General features: G+C 44.0%; 1 protein-coding gene across 3 annotated transcripts in view; it reads right to left on the minus strand.

Annotated features, from left to right (window-relative positions):
• fam102ab (family with sequence similarity 102 member Ab) overlaps positions 1–20,085 on the minus strand; it is an 82,943-nt gene that overhangs the window by 3,202 nt on the left and 59,656 nt on the right. For all 3 annotated transcript variants that reach the window (XM_046290377.1, XM_046290376.1, XM_046290378.1), the window contains 7 exons: positions 11,126–11,246; positions 10,166–10,195; positions 2,976–3,092; positions 2,484–2,530; positions 1,976–2,148; positions 1,662–1,766; positions 1,000–1,246 (listed from right to left, as the gene is read on the minus strand). In XM_046290377.1, coding sequence (XP_046146333.1) covers positions 1,000–1,246; positions 1,662–1,766; positions 1,976–2,148; positions 2,484–2,530; positions 2,976–3,092; positions 10,166–10,195; positions 11,126–11,246 — 840 coding nt within the window. The remainder of the gene's footprint in view (positions 1–999; positions 1,247–1,661; positions 1,767–1,975; positions 2,149–2,483; positions 2,531–2,975; positions 3,093–10,165; positions 10,196–11,125; positions 11,247–20,085) is intronic.

Consider the following 20,085-nt stretch of genomic DNA (forward strand, 5'->3'; position numbering starts at 1 on the left):
ATGATTCCATATGTGTTATTTCATAGTTTTTATGTCTTCACTATTATTCTACAATGTAGAAAATGTAGAAAAACCCTTGAATGAGTAGGTGTGTCCAAACGTTTGACTGGTACTGTATATACATTGAGTGTACAAATATACATTGAGTGTACAAAACATTAAGAACACCTGCTCTTTCCGTGACAGACTGACCAGGTGAATCCAGGTGAAAGCTATGATCCCTTATTGATGTCATCTGTTAAATCCACTTCAATCAGCGTAGATGAAGGGAAGGAGACAGGTTAAAGAAGGATGTTTAAGCCTTAAAACATTTGAGACATGGATTGTGTATGTGTACGATTCAGGGGGTGAATGGGCAAGACAAAATATTTAAGTGCCTTTTGAATGGGGGATAGTAGCAGGTGCCAGACGCACCGGTTTGTGTCAAGAACTGCAACGCTGCAGTTTCACGCTCAACACTTTTCCGTGTGTCTCAAGAATGTTTCACCACCCAAAGGACATCCAGCCAACTTGACACAACTGTGGGAAGCATTGGAGTGAACATGGGCCAGCATCCCTGTGGAATGCTTTCGACACATTGTAGAGTCCATGCCCTGATGAATTGAGGCTGTTCTGAGGGCAAAAACAGGGGTGCAACTCAATGTTAGGAATGTGTTCTTAATGTTTTGCAAAATCAGTGTATATGTGTGGTGTGTGTGTTTTTATAAACTGGGTGGTTCGAGCCGTGAATGCTGTTTGGCTGACCACCGTGGTATATTAGACCGTATACCGCAGGTATGACAAAACATGGCTTTGTGGTATATGGCCAATATACCACTCCTAAGGGCTGTATCCAGGCACTCGGCGTTGCATCGTACTTAAGAACAGCCCTTAGCCGTGGTATATTAGCCATATACCACACCCCCTCGGGCCTTATTGCTTAAATATATATGTGTGTGTGTGTATATTTGTGTGTGTGTGTGTCTGTGTATATTTGTGTGTGTGTGTGCTGTAGCTTGCCTAGAGGGTCTGTTGGAGAGCAGGATGGGCCGCGGTGGCCGCGGGGGTCTCTCACACTTGGTGCCAGGCTCTCCGGTTGTCTGGGGGTCTGCTGCAAGAGGGTGGGGGTTGGCGAGGGCGTGTGCATGTGCGTGGGGGGTCTGGGTGGGGGTGGCCAGGCCCCCAGAAGTGCTACTGCTTGTGGAGGTGTTACGCCGGTGTGTAAGGTCTGTTAGGCTGGAGGAGCGAGAGTGCTCCGTACTGTACCCTGGAGGAGAGGGGAGGATGGGAAGACATACAAGTCAATTATACACACACACACACACACACACACACATGGGGTTATCATATAACCCCATGCCAGACTTGATATTATTTGTCCATAATGATCCTCCCCCGTCATGAAATTTTTTAGATCAAATCACTGGAACCTAATTGAGTTTGTCCAGGGCTAAGATGTCATCTATGGGCGAATGGAGACCCTGACTTGAGTAGCTATGGCCCCGTGTCAAAATGCTCCAGTGCGAAGTTTCCTCTAGGTAAAGATCTAGGATAAACTTCCCCCTAAACCTAACCTTGACCATTAGTGGGGAAAATGCAAAACAGATATCAGCTCCTAGGGGCAGCTTCACTCTTCTCCTACCAACATACACAACATGGCAATCCAAAAGAGGCTGACTGACCTGATATCTTGCTCTGCTGGCTGGCATAGCTGGAGTTCCGGGAGTGTCCTATGTGGAAGACCTCATCTGGGCTGGGCAGGCTCTGCTCCAACTGCTCGGGTAGACCTGGAGCCACAACACAACACACAGGATGTTAGCTTTCTGTGGCACAGAATTACACTTTTTCACAAAATACACAGTAGCGTGTTACAAATGGCACCCCATATAGACAACACAGGAGTCAACTTATCGAAATAACAATCAAATTAAATAGATACAAATAAATCATCATGTGTAAACAGTCAGCTGTGATTGGGTGTGATTGTCTGTTGTACCAGAGTTGAGGGGAGCTGAGGGGAGTCTGGGTTTGAGGGGCCGTCCTGATGATGTCCTGATGACGCCCCCTGGGGGAGGGTTTGAGTTGGCATCGGTGCCCTCGCCTTTACAGTCCAGCTGCAGGGAGGGGTCCTGGCCCGGGATCGAGATGGACTTGGCTGTGCTGGGGGGCCTAGAAGGTCAAAGGTCATTGTGTAATTAAGTTCAAAGTAAGCATTGAAAACACAGATTAATTAAGTAATATTTGATCATATTTGTCACAGCAGAACTAAACAACCATGGGTACTAAAGAGAATGAAAAGTACTAAGTTGACAAAGGTTAAGAAAACCAGTTTGAATGAGAGTGAGAGGAGGTAATCTTGTAGAATTAGGTCAATGGTAGAGCGCCTATCAGTGTTCCTTAAGTGTGACTTAAAGCAACAAAATAATATATTTTAGACTCTATTTCGCAAGCTACGTTGATGGTATACATTTTGGCCAAGAGGTGGCGCCAGAGGTCCAACTCACGTTTTGAAGCAAGGATCCCCCGACAAAAGTGTAATTCCAATAGTAACCTAGAAAAAATTGTAATAACATTATCATCACCAACATAATCACCATCAACATCATTGTATATTGTTACAACAAAACACTGCAGCCTTTGTAGTAGAATAACTACTGTTCACTTCCTCAGTGTAATACAATGTTTCTATGGTCAAATGAAAGTATGTATGGTATGTGAGTAAGCTCTATAAAAGAGTCAGGTTAGAAATAAGCCAAGAGAGGGGCACCTGGCAATATCTTTCTATTCATCCATCAGATAACCATTTAGGGGCCCTGCAAATACCTATCCAATGCCTAGTGGGAAGGAAAACTGTTTATTCAACCTGAACCATTCCTGAACAAGTCTCAACATGGTCTTGCTCTCTGGGTTTCGCCACCACGTGTACAAAGGACACATCTTTGCACATGGGGTTTCGATAAGCTCATGTGAACGTGTGAGTTTGTATGTGTAGTTACCTTGAGAATGGAGTTGTCCTGACGAGTGTTCTTAGTGTCGTAGCCCTCGAGGATACAGCAGCGCACAGTGGAGCCTGAGCCAGCAAACTCTGCCATGTTGAGGTCAGCAAAGCCCAGCTGGAGAGAGAGAGAGACAGAGAGAGAGACAGAGAGAGAGAGAGAGAGTGACAGAGAGACAGAGAGAGAGACAGAGAGAGAGAGAGAGAGACAGAGAGAGTGACAGAGAGAGAGAGTGACAGAGAGAGAGAGTGATAGAGAAATGATAACAAATATGTTTGATGAAAACTGTGTACCATGGTCAGGTGTTAACACACCTGGTCCCCATTGTAATAAGGCATGTTTTATTTCAGTGTGTGTGGTTTCAAACTAGCTACCCATGAGATATAGAGACAAGGGCGTATAAACACATCAAGCATGGAGTGTACGCTTTCAGCGTGCCATTTCAGTCTTTCTACTTTACTGGGGGGTAAGTGAGCAAAGGGTTAATACACACACACCACCACCCCCCAATGTGCCATTACATAACTATTGGCATTGGAGGCTGGTGAGGTCACCCAACCGTAAATACTCACACTCGATTAGGGGCTATTTATTAATGTCCCTTACCTCATGTATGTCTCTCAGTCTTCTTACCTTCTCTCTCTCTCTCCCTTATCCCACTATTATCTCTACCTGTCTCTCTCACTACTGTCTCTCCCCCTGTCCCCTAGCCCTCTCCCTCCTCTCTCCCCACCACCCCACCCCCTCTCTCTCACTGCTGTCTTTCCCCCTGTCCCCTAGCCCTCTCCCTCCTCTCTTCCCACCCCCTCTCTCTCACTACTGTCTCTCCCCCTGTCCCCTGTCCCCTAGCCCTCTCCCACCTCTTTTCCCACCCCCCTCTCTCTCACTACTGTCTCTCCCCCTGTCCCCTAGCCCTCTCCCTCCTCTCTCCCCACCCCCTCTCTCTTTCACTACTGTCTCTCCCCCTGTCCCCTAGCCCTCTCCCTCCTCTCTCCCCACCCCCTCTCTCTCACTACTGTCTCTCCCCCAGTCCCCTAGCCCTCTCCCTCCTCTCTCCCCACCCCTCTCTCTTTCACTACTGTCTCTCCCCCTGTCCCCTAGCCCTCTCCCTCCTCTCTCCCCACCCCCTCTCTCTTTCACTACTGTCTCTCCCCCTGTCCCCTAGCCCTCTCCCTCTTACCCTTTCCTCCTTATTCAAAAATTGATTAAATTGTTTTTTTTCCCCTTATCAATCTACACACAATACCCCATAATGATACAGCAAAAACTGGTTCAGACCCTTTACTCAGTACTTTGTTGAAGCAACTTTGGCAGCTATTACAGCCTTCGAGTCGTCTTGCGGTATGAAGCTACAAGCTTGGTACATCTGTATTTGGGAAGTTTCTCCTACTCTTCACTGCAGATCCTCTCAAGCTCTATCAGGTTGGATGGGTAGCATTTCTGCATAGCTGTTTTCAGGTCTCTTTAGAGATGTTCGATCAGGTTCAAGTCCGGGCTCTGGATGGGCCTCTCAAGGACATTCAGAGACTTGTCCCAAAGCCACTCCTGCATTGTCTTGGCTGTGTGCTTAGGGTCATTGTCCTGTTGAAAGGTGAACCTTCGCACCAGTCTAAGGTCCTGAGCACTCTGGAGCAGGTTTTCATCAAGAATCTCTCTGTTCCTGAGTCTCCCAGTCCCTGCTGCTGAAAAACATCCACACAGCATGATGTTGCCACCACCATGCTTCACTGTAGGGATGGTGCCAGGTTTCCTCCAGACGTGACGCTTGTCATTCAGGCCAAAGAGTTCAATCTTGGTTTCATCAGACCAAAGAATCTTATTTCTCCTGGTCTGAGAGTCTTTAGGTGCCTTTTGGAAAACTTGGGCTGTCATGTGCCTTTTACTGAGGAGTGGCCACTCTACCATAAAGGCCTGATTGGTGGAGTGCTGCAGAGATGGTTTTCCTTCTAGAAGATTCTCCCATCTCCACAGAGCTCTGTCAGAGTGACCATGGGGTTCTTGGTTGCCTCCCTGATCAAGGCCCTTCTCCCCCAATTGCTCAGTTTGGTCGGGCGGCCAGCTGGTTCCAAACTTCTTCCATTTAAGAACGATGGAGACCACTGTGTTCTTGGGGACCTTCAATGCTGCAGAAATGTTTTAGTACCCTTCCCCAGATCTGTGCCTCGACACAATCCTGTCTCGGAGCGCTACGGACAATTCCTTCGACCTCATGGCTTGGTTTTTGCTCTGACATGCACTGTCAACTGTGGGACCTTATATCGAGAGGTGTGTGCCTTTCCAAATTATGTCCAATCAATTTAATTTACCATATGTGGACTCCAATAACGTTGTATAAACATTTAAAGGATGATCAATGGAAACAGGATGCACCTGAGCTCAATTTCGAGTCTCATAGCAAAGGGTCTGAATTCTTATGTAAATAAGGTATTTCTGTTTTGCAAAATTTTCTAAAAACCTGTTTACGCTTTGTCATTATGGGTTATTGTGTGTAGATTTCTGAGGATTTAAAAAAAATGTAATCCATTTTAGAATAAGGCTGTAACGTAACAAACTGGAAAAAGTCAAGGGGTCTGAATACTTTCCGAAGGCACTGTATGCCATAACATAATATGTGACCAGCCAGTGAAACCATTGCTGACCAGGTACGGTGCTGTTGTACCCTTGGTTCAACTAAGAGACAATTACAGCAGGATTTCAATAGATTTTTTTTTTTTACTTATAGTTGTTGTCTTCTACATTTACATTTAAGTCATTTAGCAGACGCTCTTATCCAGAGCGACTTACAAATTGGACTGTATAAATTAGTTTAGCGTTCAGGATTCCACTCACTCAATTCTCGCTACAATCTTAATCAATCTCCAAACTGCTCCAGAAAATGTCCCAGAGGTCTTTATAATAACATAAATATTTAATAATAATAGTTTATTAACTTAAAGGGATGTTCCACTCCATAGATAAAAATCTAATCAAAGTTTATTTGTCACGTACACAGATGAGCAGATGTTTAAGCAGGTGCAGCGAAATGCTTGTGTTTCTCGCTCCAGCAGTGCAGTCAATGTCTAACAGTACCTTGCTAGAAACAAAGTATGTCGGCGCCATCTTGTAAGCTTACACACAAAATGGCTGGATCAATAAATGCAGCTGCAAATATTGTGACAGCTTTCACAACCATTACACAGACAAACTCAACCTTGGGTAAACATTACTTTTTAGGCTGTTGCCCTGACAACATAGAGCCTTTGAAGTCACATGACTCTCTCTCTTGTGACATAATTACACAATTAAGGCACCATGGTCGCTTATGAGACCACATCAGACACTGTTAAAACAGAAACCATGATAGAAACTTCATTGTAAGTCCTTTTCTAGGCCTTGGTTTTATAGTGTAAGATAACTCAAACCTTGTCTATTAAAGACATGTATTTGAGGTGTCATAGCTTTTTAGAAGCTCCCGAGTGGCACAGCTGTCTAAGGCACTGCATCTCGGTGCAAGAGGTGTCACTACAGTCCCTGGTTCAAATCCAGGCTGTATCACATCCAGCCGTGATTGGGAGTCCTATAGGGCGGTGCACAATTGGCCCAGCGTCGCCGGGGTAGGCTGACTTGCCTAGTGAAATAAAATAAGATGTTATTATTGGTAATGTCATGCTCATTATGACTGTGTAAAGTTATCTTTATGACAGGCATATACAGTGGGTAGGTGGCAGCAAAGCTCATCAGTTACACATTATGTCCACGTTTTACCACTTTACACATGGTCAGTAATGGTCATTATTGTTACAGGTAAGTGTGAGTCACTCCTGTTTGAGGACACATTTGGTGACCAAGTGACCCCTGGGAAAGACCACTGGTAGATCATAAAGTTTCGAGCAAAAAGCGGCTTTAAAACTAGAGAGGAAGCTTAATGCAATCACACACACACACACTCACAATATGTTTTGTCCAGCAACATGGTCAAGACACCATATGATTGTGTCGGTTGTGGTTCGGCTGACTAATGTTTACCAGTAAAAGAAGTGCAGTGTTGCTTTTTTACCCCTTTCTTTTTTATATCCCCAGACTTCTGCTTTCGGGGGCTATAATCAAACAGCCTCGCCGGTCATCTAAACTGAGTCGCACTAGAATCTCCATATTATCCTACTCCTTCCTTTTATGTGGTCAGAAGACAAGGTTTCAAAGCACACGTGCAGATCAGAAAACCTTGTCTTATACTATCCATTTTCATTCACAAACTGTAAGCGGGGTCCCTTCCCACAGCCACTATATCTCTGACAGACACTGGGGTGGAGTGCCATGTGTCTGGCCCGCAAGACTGTTAGTTAGTTGGGCAGACATCGGCCTGTACTATTGAGAGGAAGAGGGACTGGACAAACACATCAGAAGACAGAGAACTAGTAGACCTTTTCTATAGTACTTCCTCTTGTCCCTATGTCCCTCTGTGTCAAACTCCTACAGGCCTGGAGAGGTCAAAGACCCTCTATCCTCCCATGCCACGTGCCCTCTCTCTGTCTCTCACTTTCTCTCCTGTTCTTTCAGCTGACTCAGCGGACATTCCGGTGCAGTGCCTTCTTCCCGGATGAACGGGGTCAGCAAATATGGAGGAAACGAGAGGGACAGGGAAGCACTAGCCCAATGATAACATCCAGACAGCCACACACACACACACACACACACACACACACACACACACACACACACACACACACACACACACACACACACACACACACACACACACACACACACACACACACACACACACACACACACACACACACACACACACACACACACACACACACACACACACACACACACACACACACACACACACATGTCGTCACACTTTCCTCTTCCATAAAGAAACTGGTGTCATAAAGACTTGAAGGCCACCAGTCACATGCCTTGTCAATAAGCAGCACTAGAATCACTAGGATCCTGTGTGGCCTCTACGCTGTCTCTTTACACTATGAGTGCTTCATAGTTCCCTTGCACTGTTATCAACATCAAAAAGGACAATCTGTTTCCCAACTAAATCTTTTGAGGCAAGAGACTAAATGCAGAACCTCTTCTAAGGCACAAGTCTACACACTTTGAAGAGGCTATTACCATGTGTCAGTCATTTCTAGAAACCCAAAGGACCTATTAAGCAATGTTTTGTTTACAAGCAAGCATCATTTTTTGTTTGTGTGTGGGGGTACATCTTCCCATTCTAAATCAACAAATATGGTAGCTTAATGGCTTAAACATGTTTGTACCATTATGATAACATTGTGCCACCAGTAGCAATAGTAACAACAATGACGATTACACCAATGAGACATTTTTGGTCAATTCGATTTTTCTTAGATTTGACCATTTGTGGCCTCCATTTAAGGTCATAAATCTTTAAAAATATATATATACCCTAAAGTGATATGATTAATAATTTTGCCCACAATGTTATTTCCCTTCATTTAAATTGACTAACTTTGTATTTAGACGTCAAATTATCAATGGAATCCTCAGATTTATGGCAGTAAAAGGTGTGATTAGCTAATAATTATAGATCCCATGACAACAGTTTGCTACTGGAGAGAATGCTCAAGGTCCTTGTATATCTTTGTAATAAGTTATTTTCAAGGCGGTAACACCAATAACATAAAGCTGAGGGACACACTATACTAGTAAATAAAATAGTTATTTATTAATAAGCATTTGCTTACCTTGCCTTTGCAGCCATGAAAAACACTCTCTAATGACAAGCAGTTACAGATCATACACGTTTTTGTTTATGTCGAAATGATTATCAATAATACAACATAATGCAAGTCCTTTATACTGCAAAACCTTATGTTTATGTATTGTTTAAAGTGCTTAGGGAAAGCAAATTGTCTTGTCTCAGTAGTGATGTGTAGAGTTGTCGTGACATGTTTGGGGGATTTAAAGTTATCTAGCTATTATTTTGAATGCTAGAAAGTGAAAAAATGTATTTAATATATTGTATTGATAAAAAATAACAAGGCTACCGCAATTTAAGAATGACCCTAATGCTAAAGTCGTGATCTTGACAAACTTAACAGTGAGAGATGACCATGAAAACACACAAGACTGATGGCTATAGCTATGTTCAACAAGTATATTATTCTACCGGCTTTATCTAGCTCTAGTTACGATATTCTACCTTGCCTCGCTGGCTTGCTAGCTCGATAACCATGTGACAACATGTTTGTTAACTTGCATGAGCTCCATTTAAAGTTGCATGTGATCGTAGCCACTGCTAGGCAAATGAAGAGGTTTCTGATGACGAACTGCGCGTGCAACTTTTAATGACACATCTGGGAAATGGGTCTATTGGTAATGGTCCACCAGGTGACTAATCGCTGACTGGGTCACACCTAACAACTTAGGTCAGGGTCACACCTGACTGGGTCACACCTAAAAACTTAGGTCACTGGGTCACACCTAAAAACTTAGGTCAGGGTCACTGTCAACTAGTGGAAACACTATAAACCACAAACACTACAGCTGGAAAAGCAGTAAGGAAGGAGTTGTCCACGTCACTGCACTGTTTTCCCCACCTTCCCCAAAAGTCCCATCCTGTGTCACAAGGCTTTGTCACATGTACGTCATACTAGTAGGCAATCCATTGTACCCAATTCCCTTTTACATGACTTTAACCACAGTGGTTTTACTGTTATTGGGGCTGTAAAATGTACTGTATCACACACACACACTGACTCATCTGCTCCAGATATACTGTACATATGGTGTATGTTTTTGGTTTACACTATCCTTGTGGGGACCAGAAGTCCTCACAAGGACAGTAAAACAAGCACAATTGCTATTTTAGGCTCAGGGGTTACAATTAGGGTTAGCATTAGAGTTAGGCTTAGGGGTTATGGGAATCAATTGTTTGGTACCCACAAGGATAGTAAAACAAGTGTGTGTGTGTGTGTGTGTGTGTGTGTGTGTGTGTGTGTGTGTGTGTGTGTGTGTGTGTGTGTGTGTGTGTGTGTGTGTGTGTGTGTGTGTGTGTGTGTGTGTGTGTGTGTGTGTGTGTGTGTGTGTGTGTGTGTGTGTGTGTGTGTGTGTGTGTGTGTGTGTGTGTGTGTGTGTGTGTGTGTGTGTCAACTGTACAGAAATGCCCAACAGGGAAGCCAAACAACATTAGTAGAGGCATGCTAAAAGAGGACATTTTTTAGTCTTACCTTTGAAAACGTCTTTCCTCCTTTGAGCTCCTGCAGTGACAAGAAGAAGTGGATGAAATGCATGGAGCACAAACACTTTCTTTCCTTCTATAGTCTATTATTGTACATAAAGTTAAGCAGCTAGAATTCATATTTCAAGTGATTTCTAACACGAGGAGACTAAATAAAACAAAGGAAGAATAATTTTTTAACAGTTTGATTATAAATGATCATGTTAAGCTTTTCATGCTCAATAGTATTACAGAATGTGGCTTTAACAGTGAGCACTTGTATGCTACACTCCCTACAGATTAACTGATCTGAGATCTGAGGACTCCATGTCATAATAGCAGATATGCAGCTGTGTGATTATAGCCATGCCCTGATCTCCAGTCAGCCGTTACTGATACGTGAAAGGGAAATGTTTCGCAATCCCATATTTGCTGATACCATGGTAACGAGAGGAGTAATATAACTAGCATTGTGAACAACAAGCAACAAAAGAGTCCATAGACAGATCTAAGCTGTCTGCAACAGTGTGTATATTTGGGAATGGGAACTAAGGAAACTAATCATATTTCAAACATTGAAAAACACCTGCCAAGGTTGATCCAGTGTGTAGGTGTGTGAAAGGTGTAGGAAGGTCTCATTCAGTTACATCAGAGTTAGAGGTAAAAGGTTAGGGTGTAGGCTTACATTACCACAGAATGCCTTATACAGGAGTAATTATAGATCAATTACCTTGTATCTGGTAATAAGGTACCTATGACACACTTTTGAGGCAGAGAGAGAACTTGGGCAATGACAAGCAGTGAGGAAAAAGATGCCCAATATAACTATACCATTTAAAAAAGACAGGACACAAGGCAACTTTTTCTCACTGAGTAGGTTGTTCTCACTGAGTAGAAAATGTCACCTGTAGAGTATCATCATTAGGCACTGTAAAATACTATAGCAGGGGTTGATGGGAGATGTAGTTACCTTGCGTACAGAGACCCTGCAGATGCAGGGGTCCAGGACTCCAGTGGTGGGACTGGCACTCATCTTACAGATGAAGGAGAACTTCTTCTTCCAACGAACACAGTTCTGTTGGACCTCCTCCCTACAGACAGAGACAGAGAGAGAGAGAGAGAGAGAGAGAGAGAGAGAGAGAGAGAGAGAGAGAGAGAGAGAGAGAGAGAGAGAGAGAGAGAGAGAGAGAGAGAGAGAGAGAGAGAGAGAGAGAGAGAGAGAGAGAGAGAGAGAGAGAGAGAGAGAGAGAGAGAGAGAGAGAGAGAGAGAGAGAGAGAGAGAGAGAGAGAGAGAGAGAGAGAGAGAGATGGTTAGGGTCTTTCATCATCATCAATACATTTTTTGGGTCATCAATAATTGACATCATTGAAGTCATCACCACTACCATCAACATTATAATTTTCCTGATTACTATATTTATCATCATGATCTTCATCATCCTCAACATTAACATTATCATCATCAATCATTATTCTTATACCATTATAATTAGCAATATTGTCCGTTTCTGGAGCTGTGTTTATGGCCACCCTCTGACAAAAGCTTATTGTACAGTACATAATCAAGACCCATGACCAAAAGCACAGCAAATGAAAACCACCTGCTTTGCTGTTGTAAAGGGACTATTACACACTTCGGATACATTGCCCTGCCAAATATAGAGTTCTGCTGCGTGGAAAGCCCCTTACTTTTAATGTTTAATGCTACTGCCTCCAACTGCTAAGTAACGATTGAAACCTAAAGTCAGATTCCACACAACTTAAAGTGCATGCGTGTGACTCTTCAAGTGTGTCTCTGGTCACTAAGTGAGCTTTTACGTAACTAAACGCCTCGGGGCTCAAAGCTTCTAAGAATCCTTTTCCCATCCTCTCTCTTTCTCTCTCTCCCTCTCTCTAAAGTCCTTCCTGTTGAGCCTTGCCCACAGACAAACAGCTACAGTGTAGAGGCAGCCAGCCAGTGGAAAATCACTGCATTGTAGTCCTGCCTCAATGCCCATCAGTTTGTACAGGGGCCTTGAGAAAGCCAGAGGACAGTGGCTGCGTTCCAATACTCTTAAATGGCCTCCTTTCTTTTATGATCTCTTTATCACAGGTGATGTGAAACAACTGGATAGGTTGAAACAATGTTGCTTTCATCTGCCAAGAGGAGACGAGGGCTGTGTTCCGAATCGGGTACCACCTGTTTAGTACTTGCATACTGCATGAGTATGCACTTTCTCAACTATCACGACTACAAGTACATACTACTTTGAATACTATTTAGCATGTTAATATTTAGTTTTCCTGCAAACAATACTGAGTCGTTAGGTCGTCCCCGTGTCGTCACAAAATGGTCGCCTAAAGCTGTCGGGATGTTGTGTCATAGTCCCCTAGAGGTTTTGTCTGCTTTCTGGTTTGTCCTGGGGACATCGCCTAGGATGTTTTTAGGACCCAGATAACGTTCCCTTGGGACCATCATACAACGTCTTAAGGACTAGTAAAATGAAAGTCCTGAAAATGTCCTAAAAAAGGTCCTGACACGGTCCTCAGTGACGTCCAGCTAACTTACAGGGAACTACACAAACATCCCCCAGAGAACATCCCCTTAGATTGTTCTCAGAACGTCAGTGGGATAACGTCGCACCAACACTTTGTATATTGTTTTTGCCCCTATGCTTTCCTTTAACGATAGGATATAACATGTCAAATAAACACTTACTGGATAGTGTGCAACTGTCTCATACTAGTTTTTCCGGCAAATGTGCCATGTCTTTCTCAGAACAGCTCCCACTCCTTCTATTCCCAGAAGAACCCTGGAGGTCAGATAAGACTCCGTTCTCAGTCGTCAATCTCAGCTGTCAATCACAAATCAATTAGTTCCCCAGTGAATCAGATGCTGAGATAACGGGCGAGCTGCTGAGGTTGCCCTCTGCCTTATTGGTGCCGCTCTCTTTTTATTTAATTCTCTCCATCTGAGTCACTGCAGCAGAACAGTGAAATTGGGTCAGTGTGTCCTTTTCTCACTCCACAAACACACATACAGTACACTCATGCAACCTTAGGCAGACTGTAGTGCCCGGTTTATATTATGCTCAGAGAGAGAGAGAGAGATAACTGAAACCTACTTTGCAGATCAACCTTTGAACACAGTCTGTCATCCCAGTCATAAGACATGTTGTTAAGGGAATGGGTGCAGCAGGACATGTTGTTATGTGAATGGGTGCAGCAGGACATGTTGTTATGTGAATGGGTGCAGCAGGACATGTTGTTATGTGAATGGGTGCAGCAGGACATGTTATTATAGGGACGGGGTGCAGCAGGACATGTTGTTATGGGAATGGGTGCAGCAGGACATGTTGTTATGGGAACAGGGTGCAGCAGGGCACGTTGTTATGGGAATGGGTGCAGCAGGACATGTTGTTAAGGGAATGGGTGCAGCAGGACATGTTGTTATGGGGATGGGTACAGCAGGACATGTTGCTATGGGGATGGGTGCAGCAGGACATGTTGTTAAGGGAATGGGTGCAGCAGGACATGTTGCTATGGGGATGGGTACAGCAGGACATGTTGCTATGGGGATGGGTGCAGCAGGACATGTTGTTAAGGGAATGGGTACAGCAGGACATGTTGCTATGGGGATGGGTGCAGCAGGACATGTTGTTAAGGGAATGGGTGCAGCAGGACATGTTGTTAAGGGAATGGGTGCAGCAGGACATGCTGTTAAGGGAATGGGTGCAGCAGGACATGTTGTTATGGGGATGGGTACAGCAGGACATGTTGTTAAGGGAATGGGTGCAGCAGGACATGTTGTTATGGGAATGGGTGCAGCAGGACATGTTGTTATGGGGAATGGGTGCAGCAGGACATGTTGTTAAGGGAATGGGTGCAGCAGGACATGTTGTTATGGGGACGGGGTGCAGCAGGACATGTTGTTATGGGAATGGGTGCAGCAGGACATGTTGTTATGTGAATGGGTGCAGCAGGACATGTTGTTATGGGAATGGGTGCAGCAGGACATGTTGTTAAGGGAATGGGTGCAGCAGGACATGTTGTTATGGGGACAGGGTGCAGCAGGGCACGTTGTTATGGGAATGGGTGCAGCAGGACATGTTGTTAAGGGAATGGGTGCAGCAGGACATGTTGTTATGGGGACGGGGTGCAGCAGGGCATGTTGTTATGGGAATGGGTGCAGCAGGACATGTTGTTATGAGGAATGGGTGCAGCAGGACATGTTGTTATGGGAATGGGTGCAGCAGGACATGTTGTTATGGGAATGGGTGCAGCAGGGCTGTCTAGAGCACTAAGTCAAAACACCTCACTGCAGTCCCTTCAAGACCAAACTGAGCAGCGATGAGAAGAAGAAAAATAATATGAGTCAAGTAACACACATCACAGCATCTATTTCTGAAAGACTTTCCCATGACACTGGTTTCATAAACCAGGGAGAAGTGGGTTTCACCTTCCTCTCCAGTCTCCGGTATTTTATGTTACACAAGTGTCAATTTCACGTATGACTATTAACACACTGAGTCAGAGGGTAAATTCTTTACATTTGAGTTGTTTAGCAGAAGCACTTGTGTTCAGATAGCTTGGTGAGACAACCACATCACAGTCGTGGTGAGCACAGTTATCAGCAAAGTCAGTGCTGACTGAGATGTCTTATTTAAAGTGTAACTCACAGCGTTTGAACTATTTTCCAGATATAAAAAAAAACAGACAATCATAATATCATAGATTAGATAGATTATATTTGGATCAAAATTCCATGACGTACAGTAAGCCATTGTTGGCAGAATAGATGATTGCAGTTCAATGCATGAGTAATATAATTCACCAATACATTTCTTGGTATAGTCCAAAACAGATTGTTATCATGTTGTAAATCACAGCTGGCCTGGTACGTTGTTTGCTGCGTCCATTTGGGATGCGCTGTCAGTTTCAATGACTCAATATTTTGGACAAAAACAGATTAATATCACTAAGGCTTGGAATGTCAATACATTCCAAGCCTTACTAGCAAGGGTAATGATCACAAGTCATACCGTGGCTAATAGGCTATTTATTTAGCAAGCTGAAAACACAGAGCCATTAGACAGAACGTTAGATAACTAGCTAGCTAGCTTCTGGGAGGATGCCATGTAATTAGAGGAGTGAGTGACCCATTTTTGTTCCCCTCATATCGTTTTTCGGTGGCTACAGCTAGAGACGCAGGTGTCATTTGGTTAGCTAGCAAGAAATGTGAACCGCTTTGCTAGCTAGCTATGCTGAAATTGAACGACTGTTATCCAGTTAGCATATCTCCTACGTTCATAAATTCACTCTGGCTATATACTCAGATTTCCGAGCACTCTCATCTGAGTGTGCCAGAGTGCAGAATATCTGATGAATTTATGAACGTGCAACAAACGCTGAATATGACCGTTCTCGGTAAATAGTGCAGTGTGCGCTCTGAACGCTCGGAAAGAGAAAACCCTCTGTATTTACCAACATACAATCTGACAACACAATTTACGAACAAACACTTAGTTGTCAATTACATGTACTGAGTGGGAGCTGACCTCTCGTAGGGGTGGGAAGAATGGAGAGACCAAGAGACCAAAGGTGGCAAAACGGACTGCTCAGGTTGGGATGTAGGGTTTGACCATAGGCTAAAATAGTGTTTAGTCCTGTACAGGGCAGTTAACCATGTTTACTGACCCCTGTAAACTAGCACTCCCTATGAAACTGAGCAAACAATTGGAGGTATGCAACAAACACCAACACATCACCTTTAACTATTGAATCCTTTCAGATCAGTAGTCATGAATCACAGTAGTGGAGGAAAGGAGGAAAAGAGTATTGGTGCTACACTCCCAATCTGACAACAAGGGTATATCCATACAGAGGCCACACTTTTTATCAGAAAATTTTAACTTTCACTACTTCCTCCATCTTTGCCAGAAATGGCTCTGAACTATATGTATCTTGTTCATTAATAGTGAGTGAGGTTTTGTGGTCAGTGAGGTCTTTTCCACTTTTGGGGGGGGGGTGTCTGTCTCTCTTGCTCAATCTTCCTCTATTTTATCTTCCTCTCTTAACTTTATTCTGCCCTCTGACAGACAGACAGACAGACAGACAGACAGACAGACAGACAGACAGACAGACAGACAGACAGACAGACAGACAGACAGACAGACAGACAGACAGACAGACAGACAGACAGACAGACAGAGACAGTGAGCCCAGATGTAAAACATATATTTGTTTTTCTAAAAAGGTAATTCATCAGTTTTTGTCAGTTTTGTGACTCAGTGTATCAAATCAAATCAAATGTATTTATATAGCCCTTCGTACATCAGCTGATATCTCAAAGTGCTGTACAGAAACCCAGCCTAAAACCCCAAACAGCAAGCAATGCAGGTGTAGAAGCACGGTGGCTAGGAAAAACTCCCTAGAAAGGCCAAAACCTAGGAAGAAACCGAGAGAGGCTATGTGGGGTGGCCAGTCCTCTTCTGGCTGTGCCGGGTGGAGATTATAACAGAACATGGCCAAGATGTTCAAATGTTCATAAATGACCAGCATGGTCGAATAATAATAAGGCAGAACAGTTGAAACTGGAGCAGCATATGTGTGTATATGTTCGTGGGTTTGCATGCATTTTCACAACACTAATTCCAGTGACCTCATCTTAAAATAATGAAACAAACAGTGGGGTAAATGACCATTTTCCAGGTGTGTTTGCATGAGGCAGTTTTGTTGTCATGGTAACAATAAAACATGCACCTGCTTGAGCAGTTTTGTTTATGATGTCACAAGCCAACACTATGATATCACCTGCATCATAAGGAACCAGAGCTTGGAAGGCCAAGGAAACAATCAGAAACATTCTCGAATTCCACATTCTAAATGAGCCAGATTCAACATTCCCTTCTTAACCACCTAAATCTTCTGAGAAGACCTGTTGTTTTTGAAACATTCTGAACATCTTTGGAATTGCAACAATGCTAGTGGAATTCAATATGGTTCCGTATGTTGTGCACTTTCATTTTTTTATTTAACCTGTTTTTAACCTTTATTTAAACTAGGCACTTTGTGCCTGACTAATAGGAGTTTGACTTGGACTATGACTCTGGCTTCGAGTCCAACTTTGACTCGGAGGAAGAAGATGGGCCCAGAGAGGTCGGTCGCTTCATCCAGTCTAGACGTCCCCCTGTCCTCCCTTGCTGGTCATAGACCCCTAGTGGCCAGGAACCATGGCGTTGTCCCAAGGGCTGAGCTGGAACAGGCAGTGGCCCAGGCTAGGCAGGCAGTAGCTCCTGTGGCCCTGGAGGTCATGCAAGACACTTGTTGTGTGTCTGTTTCTGTGGTATCTGGGGTGGTTGGGAGCAGAGTAAAAGACACATTTCCAAGTACTATTCTACTCCATGTCTCTATAGTGTTAAAGGCCTGCTTTAGAAGAGCTGTAGAATCAGCCACTTCTAGCCTCCATGGAGTCTTTTCAGCCAGAAGACATGCCTGAGAGCATCAGAGGACTGACACCTGACTCACCTCTAGAGTTACCATCACCTGATAGAGGCCCAGGGAGTCTGACCCCTGACCCTCAACTGATCCAAGCTGCTGCCAGCTAGAGGGCAACCCTCTGAAGAGGAGGAAGTATGAAGAGGACAGTGTGCTAGCCCCAAGTGTCTCGCGGAAAAGGACCCGAGAAGAATCAGACCATAGCCCGGGAACCTCCGACTGCATCGATCCAAAGAGACCAGTGAGGAGAGTGACTCGACTCAATCGAAGTCAACCAATCTAAACCAAACGTTGCTGTTGTTGAGTGTTAAGTGTAGCATTTGTTATTGCACATAGAGTGGAAATAAACACATTTCTTTTTTGGGGGGTCCTTGTGTTCCTTATAACTTAAAATAGGATTTTGATGATTGCTCATTGAGCAATGTCAAAGCAATTAATATTGTAGTTACAACAGAAACACAAACACACAAATTAATATGAAAAGGTTAAAAATCCGGCAGCAGTGGGAATAGCAGGGCGGAAGGAGGGAGTTAGACGCACAATCGCACGCACACACACAGCACAGATCTGCTGACGTGGCCGTGCGAGCCAGTAGGGCTGCTGCACTCACTGGGGACAAACCAGCTCCCGGAGAGGGGAAAGAGTTTACACACGGATGACCAAAGGCACATACACAAATGGGTGAACACACACACACATACGTTACAGTTCGCAAGAAAGACCCGTACCGCATAATACAATGAGTACCTCTATTAGAGGTCAACAGTACATAGAAACCAAGCTGCATGTGCTGTGGAACACAGACACGCAAACAAAAACACACACAGACACGTGGGCACCCAAATACAGATGGAACACATCTGTCTTCAATCTCAGCTGCCAAAATGTAAAAGCTCATGATAGATTCCAGGGAACATCTGGATGGAATGGAGAAAGAGAGAGGGAGGGAGGGAGGGAGGGAGGGGAGAGAGAGAGAGATGGGGGAGGGAGGGAGAGGGGGATAGATGGAGACAGAGAGGGAGGGAGAGAGAGGGGATAGATGGAGACAGAGAGGGAGGGAGAGAGAGGGGGATAGATGGAGACGGAGAGGGAGGGAGAGAGAGGGGGATAGATGGAGACAGAGAGGGAGGGAGAGGGGGATAGATGGAGACGGAGAGAGAGAGAGAGAGAGAGAGGGAGAAAGAGAGAGAAAGAGAGAGAGACGTCACCCACAGCACATGGCCTACAACAGAGCCTGGACCTGCTAGAGCAGTACTGCCAGATCTGGGCCTTGGCAGTGAAACCCCAAAAATACTAAAATAATGATTTTCCAGAGAAGATCCAGATCTCAGGGAATTAGAACAAAGTTCTCAATTGGTACAAAATATATAGAGTACTGCACACACTAGTACTTAGGGTTAAAATTAAGCTCAACTGGACACCTTAATGATGCAGTGAATGAACTGAGAGAGAAAGCACGCTGGGCATTCTACGCCATTAAAAAGCTAATTCAAATTGAAATACCTAATTGAATATGTCATTGAACCAATTGCACTTCATGGCAGTGAGATGTGGGGTCCACTTGCAAAACAACCATCCCATTGAAACCCTGAATACAGAGTTCTGTAAGATTCCCCTACATGTCCAGAGGAAAACTACAAACAATGCATGCAGGGTAGAATTAGGCCAATATCCACTAATAATAAAAACTCAAAAAAGAGCAATGAAGTTTTGGAAACATCTAAAATACAGCGACCCCCTCTCATATCATTACCAAGCCCTGCAATGCCAAGAGCTGAGCAAAGAAGAGAGTCCCCTCATCCAGCTGGTCCGGGGGCTGAGTTCACAAACCTGTTCTACTAAAACACTGAAGCCTCAGGACCAGAATATCCAATCAATCAGAATAAACCAAATTACAACACAGTCTAAACAAAACTATATTGCTTATTGGGAAACACAAACACAAAGCAAAATGCAGTGCTATCTGGTCCTAAATCGACAGTACACCATGGCAAACTATTTAACCATGGTTACTGATCAAAACCTTAGAAAAATCTTGACAAAGTACAGGCTCAGTGAGCACAGCCTTGCCATTTAGAAGGGTAGACACAGGAAAACCTGGCTCCATGTACAGGAAAGGCTGTGTAACCACTGCACAACAGCAGAACCTGAGATGGAGCTGCATTTCCTGACAAAATGTGAAAAATATAAAACAATTAGAGTGTGTCATTTCCCCAACTTTGAAACAGTGTAAATATCCAAAATAAGCTTTGGCAATATGTACATTGTTATGTCATGCCAATAAAGTAAATTGAATTGAATTAAATTGAGAGGGGGATAGAGAGATAATGGGAATTGATGGGAGATGATGTAAATATATCACTAGCCACTTTAAACAATGCTACCTTATATAATGTTACTTACCCTACATTATTCATCTCATATGCATATGTATATACTGTACTCTACATCATC

This window comes from Oncorhynchus gorbuscha, linkage group LG11 (assembly GCF_021184085.1).
Source record: "Oncorhynchus gorbuscha isolate QuinsamMale2020 ecotype Even-year linkage group LG11, OgorEven_v1.0, whole genome shotgun sequence".
NCBI classification, from domain to species: domain Eukaryota; kingdom Metazoa; phylum Chordata; class Actinopteri; order Salmoniformes; family Salmonidae; genus Oncorhynchus; species Oncorhynchus gorbuscha.